Below are 15,603 nucleotides of genomic sequence, written 5' to 3'. Positions count from 1 at the left end.
AGACGATGACACAAGTTAGAAGAAGACACTGACAATAAGTTTAACATATATTTGTATTAAGTTTAACACAATTACAATTATGCTATTAAAGTACCGAGATTAATAATTTTCAAAATAGAAATGCAAATAAAGACACTGCCATTATTAACATAAGCTTACGTAAATTTACTTAAAATTTTGTAATAACAGGATAATTTAAATTTGAGCACATTTAAATTTTGTCTCGCTGTAATAGCTTGATGTAATTATAGTACTTTATAAAATTACTATAAATAAATTTACACATTCTACAATATTTAAATTAATATAAATTGCAATTAAATAATTAGAAATAAAAATAATTTTCTTCGTATTTATATATTATATATAAATTTCTTTGTAAAAAATAATTAAGATAAATTTTCATTTGTTTTTTGAAGTAAATTATTTTGCAATTAATATAAAATTTAAAGACATTTCTATAAAAAAGTAATTAATTTTTTATTAAGTAGCATAATGTTGTCATAAATCGAAGTGAAGTGTATTTTCCACTCTGTATCGATTTCCCATTTGTTCTGGCAAAAACTTTACCTTACTTACTACTAGAAACTTTGAAATAATAATAATTTAAGTAAAACAAACAATTGTGAAATAATATGTTCAATAAAATAATTAGTAATTCAACATTCCCTAGGTATTTTCGAATTATTCTGAATTATTTAGATACATTCATATTTGAGCGTAGATAACATGTTGCAGCTAAGGTAACAAGTAAAACACGATTAAAACACAGTTTTCTTTCTTGTTACGATTTCAAAAGCGAACATTCATCTCGCTGCATTATAAACTGAAATATGGCAATGGCACATCTCGGCTTTTTATTACATCCAATACTGTTCAATACGATCGAGAAATAATTATTACTGGTTCTCACTTACAGCAAGTCGTTAATATAACATTGCCTGGCGATAACGATTTCGAACTAATTGCTTCTCCCATATTACATTTTATGTCGTTATGTTAAATATTAGTACGGATCAAAACACAGAAATATATGCACAAAGTTAAAACCAATAAAACGCAAATGCGTTTTCCCATCATATTCTCGATATTAAATACAGCTGAATTTAATCCTTTGCAGATCCTGTATCAAAGTGAATTCAATATGATGGTTTACGGTAGTCTTTACCACGCCTTTTTTTTCAAAGGTTCCATTCGTTGAAATTAATTTGGAACGTCAAGTTAGATTTTGGTTTTTATATCTGTATCCTATAAATTTAATTCTATCGATAAAATTTGGCGGAGAGAAAGAGCAGGGAAAGAGAGAGAGAGAGAGAGAGAGAGGGGAGGGGGGAGAGGAGAAAGAATTTAATTTCAGCTTTAAATAAACTTTTACAGCATAGCGCAAGTAGAATCGTAATGTTTTTTGAAAGGGCAACGTACTAGAATCCGTTATGTCAGACAATTCTATCAGCTATCGGCAACTCGATTCCACGGTTTTTATGCTCGCGATCGTGGAAAGCGTGAGATCGCTCATGCGATACGCACGACACAGATAATATCGCGCCGATCGATAGTTCAGCTTAACGACGAAGTGCAATCGATCAGTTGCCATTGTTGACGAGTCCGAAACCGGCATGACTTCCTTGATGACGAAAAGATGCTTTTACGTAAGAGGATAGTGAATGATACAACAATCACCGGTTCTTTCTAATTTCTGTGATCGATCAATCGTTAACTTGTCTAAAATCTTGGACAGGTATTCGCACAATACAGTTCTTTTCTGTAGAGACACTGTCGCGGAAGATGTTGCGAAATTAGCGAGGCGCAAGCCAAATTGCTCGTTTAAACGATTGGCCACAGCGACGACTTGCAAGATCAACGAATACATGCAATGCTTATTGTTTCTGTCAGAAGGGTTTTATCTAACAATGAGAAGGTGGGAGTAATATAAAAGATTCAGCGAGATGGATTGAACGAGCAAGGAATCATTGAAACCGACGTGATTAAAGTAATCTTCTGCGAGATGTATTGGAAACTGTTTGTGTCACTGCTCCCGCACCTGCTTATTTGTAATTGCTTGGCCAGATCTGTTATTTATGAAAACGTCGAAAACGATGTTGTCGCTGTTGGTTCACTCATTCGCGAGGTACGTCAACCGGCGCCATTAAGTCTCATTGCGGGAGTGAGGGACTTAATAAGCGCTGGTAATGCACCGAAGTCACAAGATACTAAAAAACACATGAAAAACGCATCTGGTATGTGCTTCATAATTAATGTTTCTAATAGAATATAAAATACAAAAAAGTCATATGAAATCTTAGAAATATATAGTTTATTATTTAAATAATTATTAAAAAAGTCAATAATAAGTTAAAACGAGTATAATTTTATTATTTTTTTCTTTCTCCTTCTCTCTCTGAGATATGTCAAATTAATGTTTATCGCCGAGTGCAGAATTTCGAGAACGCGTTAGATGTCTTGTTGAGCGTAACAAGGGCGGACAACAATGTGGTTTTAGGCAAATCAGATGAGGGCGGTTACTACAGAACCTACGGGAGCGATGCGGAGGGTGAGAAGGGTTACTTGAAGGAAACCTACGGTAAAGGTGATCATGGCTACAAGACTCTCGACACCTTCCACAAACAGGATGGCGATAAATACGAGTTCGAGACGCAAACCACTTATGGCAAAGGCGATGCTGATGATAGTCACAAAAAACATGATGAGAAACATCATGACGAGAAAAAGAAAGATCATGAAGGCGCAGGTAATGAATCGTCAAATTGTAATTTACTAATCAATAGCAGATACTAACACAATAATCTGAAAAAAAGAAAAATGATCTGATCATAGATGCAGTAGATATATAGATGCATTTCCCAAGCATCATAGAAAAAATTGATTATATCAGCATTTCTCTTCAACTTAAAACTTTAGAGACAGAGAGAGAATCAAACTACTCTTTTCCCTTTCTAAATCGAAAATAAGTGACAACTTTATATAGGAATGTACAGTCTATACTTCTTTAAATTTAAGTGACAAAAGATTTATTTCTGATTTATTCTGATTTATTTCTATTTGCTTTACTTATCTTGCAAAGACTATACATATATGTTACTAAATACTACTGTATATTATTGTTATTAATTTAACAGTAAAATTTAACAGTAAAATTAATAAATTTTTATATATATATATATATATATATAATTATATATATATATATATATATATATATATGATAAATTTATATATATATTATATGTAATAATATTTATATTATATTTAACCAAATTGTAGAAACGCATAAATTTATAAGGCACCAAAACACTTTAAAATAAATTGCGAATAAAGCGAAATTAGCGTTTAATGCGATATGAAAATTATAGGTACTATGATCGATACGGACTACGCCGCTGATGGGGGTGATCACAATGAAGGAAGCGAATATTCGCATTATACCGGAGGCGACGATGGAGATCATTATAGTAGCCATTACACAGAGAAAGAACCGGAATCCTACAGCCACAACGAAAATTATTCCTCTGGAGATGGTGACGAGGAATCTTACGAGAAGCATAGCTCTTACAACTCTGATGGAGAAGAGGAAGAAGAAGGGGATCATTATTAATTTTATCAGTGTATATCATTTTAATGTCAAATGTTCAATCCTAATTGGAGCATCTTCTTTTTAATTTCAACCGCAACCTGTTATTATAAATATTAATGTTGTCCGCAACTCGTAACCGCAACCTGTTATCATAAATATAAAACGCGCGTCATCATTGAAATTATCAAAAATAATAGTGCATATTTTTTTTCGTATGCGTAAATACATTTTTAATAAAAGTGATGTACTCGCCCGCACGCAAACGCACATATACATCGTTACAAGCGATTAATACTTACTTTGCAACTAAATTTGTAATATAGATCGATCGTAATAGTAATTTATGTTTAATAACCAATAAAATATTATCGTCAATATATGTGTTAATTTCACTTGGTTATTAACTTTGAACTTTTTGTGCCATCTACATAATTGCAATAAGCACTATTTATTCATGATTGATGCAAATATGTGTACACAAATGATTTTTCAACACCTTTAATTAAAGGATGTGAAAATCTTTTGCATCGACGCGTCGCGTTAAAATAAAATGTGGAATAAAGCACACTGCCGGCCAAATTGAATGCTATATTAATATTATAACAGCTTTTCCATTATGAAATTTGCCTTTACGCTTTCGCGCTTGGATCGATCGCGAAAGTACGAGCGTACGCTTGAAATTACCGCCCGGCGAAACTTGTTACATTAGCAATGTCCGTGCATGATCGATTATCAACAGCTAATCCATTCTGGGGTACATTTCGCGTTGCATGCAAATAGTTCGTTCTCACGGTATGGATGGATACGTATCTATTCGTCGAAACATTAATCCATTAAGTGGTTCGTTTCTTCATCAAAATCCAATGTATATTCCAACATGTATGTGTAATTAAAGATGTGTAGGAATAAGTATGCACGTTTTGTGCAAAATAAATGTCACTGATATAATTAAACTTTAAAGAATGGAAATATGATGGAAGAGGAGAATAAGAATTTTTCTTTCTCGTAAAGAAGAAATAAAGTTACGACTTAATACCACAGTAGCCGACACGTCATTTATTCTTCGAGTTAACGCGATTCAGCTTTTATACATGTCATACGACATTCACTTAGGTAGATAAAGTATTTAATTTGAATAAATTACGCTGCATTCTAACGTTTATTACGTGCACTAGCTACACCAACTAATCAAATTATCGTTTAATCTCTCCGCGTAAATGTACGAATGTAGTTTGGTTTGTTGCGGAGAGCAGATCTAATTTCTAATTTAACACCACCCGAGGGTCAGAAGCAATAACTTGTTCTCTGTCTTTGTCAAGCTTCGAATCAGTACGCTTTTGATTGTATAATTTGCGCAAAAAGCAAATAGGTTTTCGAATCTATTTCACCACTGATTACAGATACAATTTAATTACGCGTTTAATAGTGAAGGCTTAAAACTATATTAGATTGCAGATATTGCTATTTGGTTGGTAAACAATAGACACGGTTAATCGCCAACAAAATATATTTTTAGCTAATAGAAGACAAATATACGATAAAAACATGAGTGTTTGTTAAAAAGTACTTTCACGCAAGAATGTCTCTTGTATTTTAAATCTGGTTATTGGTATGGGTAACATTTACGAGCGGCTTGCATTTTGCAATTATTTATAATGAGGAAACTTTCCAGATGGTTACTCATCTCCGAGCGGAAAATCAGTTTGTTAATTGTGCGAGATAATTATCGTTAAATGCTGCACATGACAAAGAAATATTTTATTGTCATCGCTTCCCTCAACCATTTTCCAGAGCCTATGCGCAATCTAATATATCAAATAATTCAAAGATTTAACTTTCAATAAATAATAATTTTACACTTTTTCACTATCACGTTTCACAAGATTATCGTTAAAAAAAAGTGAAAACAATATGAAATCTGTGCGAAATTGTTCTTTGTTTTTCGAAAGTGGGATTTTTAAGTCATAACAAAATTCGCACAAAAATATAAAAATTTTTATTATTTAAAATTCAATATCTAGATATCTGGATATGTGCATTGAAAGGTGCTTTAAAACAATTTTGTTGATTATATAGTATCGTCTTTATATTGTACATATATTGTACGTATATTTAATTCAAAGTAAAGGAGAAAATATATATATATATTTATTCTATCATTATCGAGTTAAAAAGACATGCCATTATTGAACAAATAATCGGCTTATTCATATTCAAAATGGTAAATGCAAACAATTAATATATTATTTGATGTTCTGATCAATAGATATTAAGGTACGCATCGCTCTGCTGGTTTATTTTATTTAAATATTTCGTTGCAATATGTCCCGATTATCGCATGCAGTGAAAAAGAGAATATCACAATGGTGGATCAGCTGAAAATATCAACTGTTTGCTTGCATAAATGAGTTTAAAAGGCGAGCAAAGCGAGAGGGAACTCAAATTAGAGACTATCACTGTCAGTTTTCTCGCGGCGATCGTCGGAAAAGCTTGCTCGAATAGAGCTCTTGAATAGTAGCTATGTCGGGATGGTCTCTCCGGGTTTAAATTAGAAAACAATTTCATTAGCAGCCCAGAAGCTAGCGCGAGGTCCTTTTGTTCGCGTCGGTGTATAACCCGACGGTTTTATTCAACATGCGAGAATGCATCGAGAGTAATGCGAGGAACGGAGAAGGAAGAAAGGAAGAAGGAAAGATGGTGCGAGGGTAAGACTTGAATGTGAGAGACAGTTCAGTCGTTGGATTGGAAGAGTCCGGACTAACGGTTCCATCAACTGATTGCACACCTCACAACTTAGCGACGCGGAGTAGACGATGTCTGCGGTATTCGCTATTTCTTTCATTATGAACAAAATCAACAAAAAAAAACTTATCCAACTTATGTACTTTAATGGCATTATCTCGAACGAGAGTTTTCAAAAGTTCTCTATTTTTTGTGATTTTTCCGTTTTTGTTATATTTCTAAAATAAGAAAGACCTGCAAATAATAATTTTCATCTTTTATAATAACTAGGATTAATATTAGTGTAAAGATTATAATCAAAATGCACCGCTCACATGTCAGATTTAATGATATGGTTGAGTTTCTAATTATGAAAATTATACCTGGAAAGTTTTCAAGTCCTGAGACTATTAACATTCCTCGGGAACGCGCAACCGAGCGAGAATAAAATACTTGATGAATCAACGAGATATCAACGCTTTTCTGTAAAAATTTCAGGGAGATTTGAAATAAAGTCGTGCGCTGAGCTCATTGACCAAACAAAGAGGTGAATGATTTGGATGGACGCCGCCTCGGATCTGCTTACAAAACAATCTTTCCATTTGAGTCGAATGCTACTAAATCTTCGTTACGACACTGAGTCGAAATCGAAGTTGGCAGAATCCCTAGTCTCTGTCTGAAGGATTCTCGAAACTGGGCAATAACCAATCTTTATCTTGATTATACAGCGCCAACACGGCGAAAGCCAATCTTCAATCGAAAGTGGTTGCCAAGTAAGATCGTAAAGAATCAGAATCTATCGAGTAGTATTTCAGTCTGTAAAATCGGGGTCTGCAGTATCGGGCCGATACTTTGGATTTGCAATGGAAATCAATCGATGCTATCGCGATTTTCCACTTTTTATTACCATATACATCATAATCCCTGTTGTTTGTTTATTTCGTTCTGACGGAATTAAAAATTTATAATGATATCAAATTATCAGTTACAAATTTTAAGATTTATTTTTTTGTTTGATAACATTTACAGACGTTCTGATTTTATTGAATAACTCCAAATATCGAGTTATGTCTTTTCATTGACACTAGAATCGGTGGATTAAGACCGCGGATGCCATTAGTTTTCCTTAGTTTTCAATGGATTTCGAGATCATCTAATAAAACTGTCAGGGTTGCCAGAATAAATGGGTCAACAGTTAGCAAAACGATCCGCGCAACGAATGCCATACGTGATATACGCGTCGCCGATGTCTGTAAAACTTAATAAATTGTTTTTGGTTTATGACGTTATAAATGGCGCTGTGTTTACGAGAGGCGAATTTATGTCACAGGTGATAGAATTAATGATAAAATTAGACAGCTTATCGATGAGCTAGCGAACGCGACGACGCGCACATGCTGTGATAACAAAACGCTTCTAGGGCATTCAGCGCGACATATGCATATCCTGTATTTGTACGTCATGACGTTAATTAAAATGATTGCGCGAGCATCTGGTAGGGTACTTAACTTCAAATATCGATTGAGGTCACCATTGCTACGTGAGGTGTTGATCGGAGTACATGTGTCGGACAACAGGATGCCACTTTGGCGGGATTTAAAATAGATATTCGGCCATTCACGATTGGGTTTTTACATTTCATATATTAATTAACCACTATGTCAAAAAATCAAAACACAGTAACGTTTTATCATTTGGACATACTTTAACATATAAATATTAGAATAGAATAGATATAAATTGAATTTATATTTTTACTTAAAAAAAAGAAATTTCTTATTTTCACAAAGTTTGTTAGATAAATATTTTAACATCAACGATTATTATTACTTAAATGAGATATTGAAATATTTATTTAACAAACATTGTGAAAATAAGAAATTTCTTTTTCTTTTTAAGTAAGTAAAAATATAAATTCAATTTATCTATTTTATCTATTTTATATTCTATATATGTACATAAAAGTACGTCAAACGCAAAGTGTTGATTGCAAGTGGATAAAGGAACAGATCGATACGAAGACGATAATGCGATTTGTTGCGGTCTAGAAATTTCCGTGATTATTGTTCCTGCGGCAGACCGATGCTCGCGGAAAAAGTGGTAATGGAAAGTTCTTCCTGACGCCGGATTCAACTTTTTGCGGAAACAATGCGTTCACGCAGTGTATCGCGATACGATTAATCAAATAAAAATTTACATTGTCCGGAACAATCGGTGGAAACTCATAATTTTGTAAATATTATATTCAGAGAAACATTAACGAGTCAATTTGTTATGTCACATTGCAAGCAAGAAATGAGATCCAACTTGATGAATAATATTTTAACATCCGATTGAACGCTGTAAGATAGCACAACGGAATATTCTAGTAGAATAAACGCAATGTGCGGCGATGCGAGAAAGTGTGAAACTGTGTGCCTCCCCACCGTATCAACGGAGATTGGAACGAAATTTAGGAATATTTGCGGTCGTGCGGATGAAAGTGGACTCGGCGGAAACATACGGCCGCGCCGTGACGGAAGTAGCTGGACCATCGATATTTAAGTGTCAACCGTAGTAACATCGGCCATCAGTTCGATCGAAACCGAGTGCGATCGAGATGGTGCGAGGTACGATGCTATTTCTGTCATTCATTGCAATATGTACGCTCACATTGCACACGACGTGTCATGCCCGAGATTTGGCCAATGCGAAATCGCGCATCAGTCGACGCAATGTACAAGAGAACGATGACCACCATGTAGGTCATTTAGAGCCCGCCGCAGAATCATCCTCGATTGCAAAAATAGACGAAACCGATCTTGAGACAGCAGCGACCAAACATAAGGGTCATCATCACGAATCCGGAGGTGGTCACAAACATGAATCTCATCATCACGAAGATCACGGTGGAAAAAGTGAAAAAGGGTATAAGAGCCATCATCATCATGACAAAGGTGACAGTGGTAAGCACGATGAGGAGCATCATGCCGGTCATCACGAGGAACACGGAGGCAAGAAGAAGGGTCATCATGATGAGCACGAGAAATATGGTGAGCATCACGAAGGCGAGAAGGGTCACAAAGGTGGAAAGTTCGGTGAAAAGAAGGGCCACAAAAAGGGTCATAAAACCAAAGGTTATCACAACAAATTCCATAAGGATGAATTTCATAAAGAACATAAGTTTTACGATGATTATCATAAGGGTGGGCATCATGAGAAGCACGGCGATTTCCACGGTCATCATGAGAAAAAGGAAGGCCAGCATAAGAAGGGAGGTCATCATCATTCCGGTTATCATGAAGATCACCACGGCAAGAAGGGCCATCATGACAAAGGTCATCACGATGAGGAACATAAAGGTCATCATGGTAAACACGGCCACGAGGAGCACCATTCCCATCATGATGGATATGGCAAGAAAGGCGATCATCATTCCGGAAAGAAGTACGGCTATAAGAAGGGGCATTAGAGTTGTACGTTCAAATACGTATCAAAAAACGATTACTCGTTCTACTGTTACGGCTTATGTACCTGCTCCGGACCAAGTCACGCGACCAAGTCGCGCGATTGTTGTATTTTGTACCATTCTTTATATAGAATAAACCTGCGAATACTAACACGCGCAAAAAAAAAATCGTTTGATTGCAATTCGTTGACTTTTCTTTCTCCTTTAAGTTCTTAATGGAACAAATAAGTTTCTCCTTCTCCTCCCCTCCCAGCCCATATTTGTCCCAGCAGCTACATTACAGTCAAGACGGCAACGTGATATTACGCCTTATCGATTCCTTACGATTTATTGCCGCCGTTTTTCTCAGCATCCTTTTATCACTTCCCATCGGCAAACTAAAGTAATTTTGCCATTTCTTCTCGCCTTGTGCCTTCGCTTATTGACAAAGATAACAATTGCGCGTGAAAGAACACGTCATTGTTCTCAAATCATGTGAATAGAATTTTTATTCACACATAGTTATAGTTGCTCGAAGAAATAACGGAAAAATGGCTTATTATCGCGTTATTGTTGCGTATTATTATCATCAATTCGGCTAAAAAATTAAATTTGATTGAATATTTGTCTTGAAAATGATATATGGCCTGTCGACTTTTTCTGAAATATAAAACGACAGTTTGATTGGTTCAAGAAGGCATGAATTGATTTACTATATATACAATAAAAGTATTTTTCAGCACCTGATCTCTATTGTCGGGCAAGAATAATATATATAGTAATTTTGCAGTATGAATTTTAATGTCACATATAGCACAGATCATTAATGTACCAATAATTGAGGTTAATCGATTGGCCAGCTGATTGAATTGATTACCGGATATTAATGGGCCACAGAAACGCGCGTTGCGAGTTGACACGGTTAAATTTGTAGATAAATACCGCATATGCCTACATGTTGTAGCATGCTCATGTAATGATATGCAACATAATATTATGCTGTCCATTGTAAAACATCAAAATGAAAATATGCTTTTATAATAAGTGATATCAATACTACATGGTATTAAAAAACAGAGTTAAATCGTATCATTCTATAATTATGATATGAATTTAGTTCAAATTCTTTATTTATTTTTTTCAGATTAATTTCTTTCAGAGCTCGAATTAAAACATTTTATAGTCAATTATTTTCCTAAAGAACAATATTGATGTTAGTTTTGCACAATTAACTTTCTATAGACTTATTTAGTTAAATATCTCGATATTCAGTATTTTTACCAAATAAAAATGTCATTGAAAAAAATAAACTAAAAATTGAATCGAAGGTAAACGGAACTTTTCAATCGAGGTTTCATTGCTTTTATTTGATGTTCCACATAAATAAATTAAAACATTTACTATCTCTGGTAGTATAATGTTTCAATTATAAATATATTTGATTATATCTTGATTTTTATTTTTCTTATATTGTCACATTATTATGATTTGATCAGCCAAATGCGTGCCGTCGAAAACATATAATCACTTAATGTAAATTGCTGATACCTTCTGCAATGCGTATACATAATCAGCGCTCATTATTCGTTGATTAATTAACGATGATATTAGATATGTTATTTAAATCCATCTACGTTATGTATATAATTTATAATTCTGGTTATTAATTGTTTGTGGATAATAAAAATTAAATCTCCAATAACCATCGCAATTTTTTTTATTAAATAAAAATGTCAATCTGATATCTTTGAAAATAAAAATGTCATTGAAAAAGGTAAACTAAAAAACTGATTCAAATTGAATCGAAAGTAAACAGAAGAACTTTTTAATCGATTTTTCATTGCTTTTATTTGATGCCTCACGAAAATATGTAAATCAGAACACTTACTATTTTTCTCTAGTAGTTTGCTTTGATTATGAACATATTTGATTATATTGGTTTTTAGCATAATACAATAAATACGCCAACAAGATGAGCTTAATCCAAATATTTAATTTAGTAGCTTACGTCAAAGGATTTCTTGCGCAGCCTCATGATGCAATTTTCATTATACGACTGTAGCAGGTAGATCATTTATTATTCGAAGGGTTGCTTCAACTTTGTGAAAATTTTATCAAAGGTACGGAAGAGTTTATTTAACCAGTTTTCAGCAACGTTTTATTAAAGAACTCTTGTTTTCTTGTTGCGTTTATTCTTAAAAAATAATAACTTATTATTCTATTTGTCGCACAGGCAAAACATGCGACATAATAATGTAAATTTTGTTCCGCAAAAAGTAACGATTATTTTTCTTTTCGTTAAAAGCTTCTAGTCTGGGACAACAATTGGTGGGAATGCAATGCAAATGCCACGTGTTCCCAAGTATTCATTAATTTGGTTAAATGGCGCGATTATTTTGGCTTCATGAAAGCATGCGAAATCGCAGTACAACCGCGGTGGTGCGTACTTCTTTGAGCTCATGCGTTTCACGCTTTTCTTTTTTTTTCTTTTTCATTCCGTACCGGAGCCACTTCAATTACATTAATTAAACCACCCACACGTACACGCATTACAAGCGAAACAATAGCAGACCTTTTCGACGGCCGCCGGAATTGTCACAGGGCGGAGCATTTCAAGTAGATTCGTTGCCGCGCGCATGCAATCTCCGGCGGAGAATGGGCTCGCACAACCCTGAACACTCACTACATCGTACGTGGCAGTAAAGAAGTGCATAAAGTCTCGTTAATCCGTGCTCGGCGTACTGGAATTCAATTCGGACGAACGCCATGGAAGTGGCGATCTCATTTGCTGCAGGGTGGGATCGTTAATCAAATTCGCGGTGCGATGAATACGATAGTAGGCTCCTGTGAGTTTTTGCCCCGCCTGTTTTTACAAACGAACGACGCATATGCAACGCGGTGGAAAGTGCAGTAGTCCAGCATCGTTATCTTGCAAAGCAGATTGAGAATGCGTGCGCTAATGACAAATATTAATTGAAAATTATAGAATGCTTTTTACGTATACCTTATATACGATTTTCACGTGTATGACAATAACAATTCTAGTTTCTTTTTAATTAAATTCTATTTTAGAAATGGACATTCTAGACGAGTTATAGGATACCCTCGACAGTGTTTACTGAACTAAATATTAATACGTACTACCACGGGAATACGTTTTATTTACCGCTGCCCGATAATGCGTTATAACCAACGGCAAATTTAATGCTGTTTATTAATATTGGAATTTGATAAATAGCTGAAGCGTAGGAATTTTTATTAAAAGCGAAGATCCCAAGCACGCTGATAATTTACGGTACTCGTAATTTGCCGATCAATAACGCATATATCTATTCAATTAAGAAAGTACGTTTTTGGCAATTTGATAATTATTGAACAGAACGCTTTAATATTAAAGAAATCTAAGTAGGTAATAGCAATTTTTAAGCTTCATATAATAATTATGGATTTCTTTAACTATTTGCTCTATTGAAGTAGAATCTTGTAACTATAGATATTATATATACGTATCACACGTGTAATGCGTGAAATTGCGTGCAATATAAAAAAGATGTGTTAAATATATTATTTTATTTCAACAACGTATACACAATTAACAATTAACAGATATATTACTGGATTATTATATAATATGAGGGATAATGTGGGTAATAGGAATGAGAAAGAGTAACAGAATCCAATTCAAAAGCAGCTGGTGGTATCTCTTGAGTAACAAGGTTTAATGTCCCTTCTTGTATTCCCATTTCTTATGATCTTCGTGTCCACCCTTCTTGCCATGATGATGATGATGGTGATGATGCTCATGATGATCGTGGTGACCTTTGTGTCCCTTATGATCATGATGATGATGGCCTTTCTCATGATGACCTTTCTTACCATGATGTCCCTCATGATGATGATGATCATGATGTCCTTTCTTAAAGTGACCACCCTTCTTATGTCCATGTTCGTGATGATGTCCACCGTGTTCGTCATGGTGACCATGATCGTGATGTTCGTCGAAGAATTCCTTATCCTTCTTGTATTCATCCTTCTTGTTTACTTCATGATGGCCATGAGTACTGTGGCCTTTGCCATAGTGGCCTTTCTCATGGAACTTATGACCCTTCTCCCCCTTTTCACCATGATGGTGTTCATGATGATGACCATCGTCATGATGATGATGCTTCTTATGTCCTCCGTGCTCGTCATGATGCCCATGATGATGCTCTTTGTGATGATGTCCTTTTTCACCTTTTCCGTGATGATGGTGGTGCTTATAATCTTTGTGACCATGATCGCCATGTTCATGATGATGACCGGAATGATGCTCCTCCCCGCCGCCATGTTCATGATGATGACCATGATGACCATGATGACTGGCGGCTACCTGAAGATCGTTGTAATCATTCCTGGTAATTTCACGTGCAGTGGTCACGCAATTAGTGGCAATATAAATTGTTACAAAAATTGTTATTAGTGGTAATACACGACGTAATGAAAACATGATAACAATTGTATTGTAAATACTCAATCTATTAGTCACATTAATAATTGTCTTAGCGACTAGTCTCTTAATAAAGCGTCTAAGCGCTTTCTAGCAATGCAAGCTATATGATGTAGCGATTCGTGGGGTGTTATTTATATTGCGATTCTGGTGCAGTGAGCCATCAAATTTTGTAAGAAAAAGTATATATTTTTATAAATAAAAGATGAGAGGGGGAGTTCCATTTCATTTCCTCCGTTGCGGTAAGTTATATGAAGTCTGTTCTATTTTGTAATTTACCACTTGTTTAAAGTTATATAAATGGAATTACGTGATACTGATTAAACTTCCTTTATTGATTTTCAATAGTTCGCTGAACCTACGGTAGAAAGTTACACTGTGTCAATATTGTCTTTTATTGTATAAATTTAAAACTAAATATAAAAAATGAAAATAAATATGTCTATTAAAACAGTTATGAGAGAATTTTTATTCTTATAATTTAATCCAGATTTATACGTCTATTGTAGTCAACAGAATATGGGTTATCATATATCATTTTATACATCTCTATAAATTATTAAAAAATGTTTTAACGATTTTATAGGTTTTAATTTTCAGTGCGGAAAAACTTAACATTACATTATTAATATTCCATTAATTCTTTCAAAATATTCACATTTAATTAAATATTCAAATTTAAATTTGATATAAAAGATAATATTGATATAAATTCATGTAATATCTTCATAACATTAGTTAAGATCAGACACATAGTTAAGACTAGATGTTGCGTGCATTAATAAGATTTTTTCAGAATGTTAAAGTGTCTTAATGTTTCATGCTTATCTATGTGTTTATCCTATCTCCTAGTCATATATTTATTTAAAGAAAAAGTTATACGATAAACTAAAGTTATTCGATAAACTTTTAATTCTTTAATATGTGCATTAGATAATATTCAATTTTTTTAAATGTAAAAACATCAATAAAAATATCGCATAATATAATAAATATGTAGGACATTTAGGTAAAGATTATAGATAGATATAAATAAATAATAAAATGCAATTTATATTCATGAGGCTTGTATATTAAAAGCACAATTTCATCATATCAATTTGATGACAGCTAAATACAATTGCGTGTTTTGATATAAGAAATAGTAAATATATTATTTTAGATGAATATTATAAACTTTCAGTTATGGATACGTATAGGGGTTATTAGAAGAAATAATGCATTCAGTTATGGTTGGTATAGGCATTTTAATTTTTCAATAACGAAGTAAATCCATTATTATTTGACATCTTAAAAATAATCAACGAAAGAACAATAAACAAATGGTACAACAATTTATTCTGTTTGTGTCGCACTAAATTGATAAGTTTTATATCG

General features: G+C 33.8%; 3 protein-coding genes across 3 annotated transcripts; 2 read left to right on the top strand and 1 right to left on the bottom strand.

Annotated features, from left to right (window-relative positions):
- Positions 1-2,005: 2,005 nt before the first annotated feature.
- LOC105625606 (spore wall protein 2-like) lies at positions 2,006-3,613 on the top strand. The gene is made up of 3 exons (XM_012206928.1): positions 2,006-2,237; positions 2,501-2,749; positions 3,372-3,613. Exons 1-3 carry the CDS (start codon positions 2,006-2,008, stop codon positions 3,611-3,613), a joined length of 723 nt encoding a protein of 240 aa, XP_012062318.1.
- Positions 3,614-8,912: 5,299 nt separating this feature from the next.
- LOC105625602 (histidine-rich glycoprotein-like) lies at positions 8,913-9,764 on the top strand. The gene has a single exon (XM_012206924.1). It carries the CDS (start codon positions 8,913-8,915, stop codon positions 9,762-9,764), a length of 852 nt encoding a protein of 283 aa, XP_012062314.1.
- A 3,694-nt stretch (positions 9,765-13,458) lies between these two features.
- LOC105625603 (histidine-rich glycoprotein-like) lies at positions 13,459-14,226 on the bottom strand. Its single transcript, XM_012206925.1, has one exon. The coding sequence runs from the start codon at positions 14,224-14,226 to the stop codon at positions 13,459-13,461; it is 768 nt and encodes a 255-aa protein (XP_012062315.1).
- Positions 14,227-15,603: the final 1,377 nt, after the last annotated feature.

This window comes from Atta cephalotes (assembly GCF_000143395.1).
Source record: "Atta cephalotes unplaced genomic scaffold scaffold00003, whole genome shotgun sequence".
NCBI lineage: Eukaryota > Metazoa > Arthropoda > Insecta > Hymenoptera > Formicidae > Atta > Atta cephalotes.
This window is presented reverse-complemented; position numbering and strand designations above follow the sequence as displayed.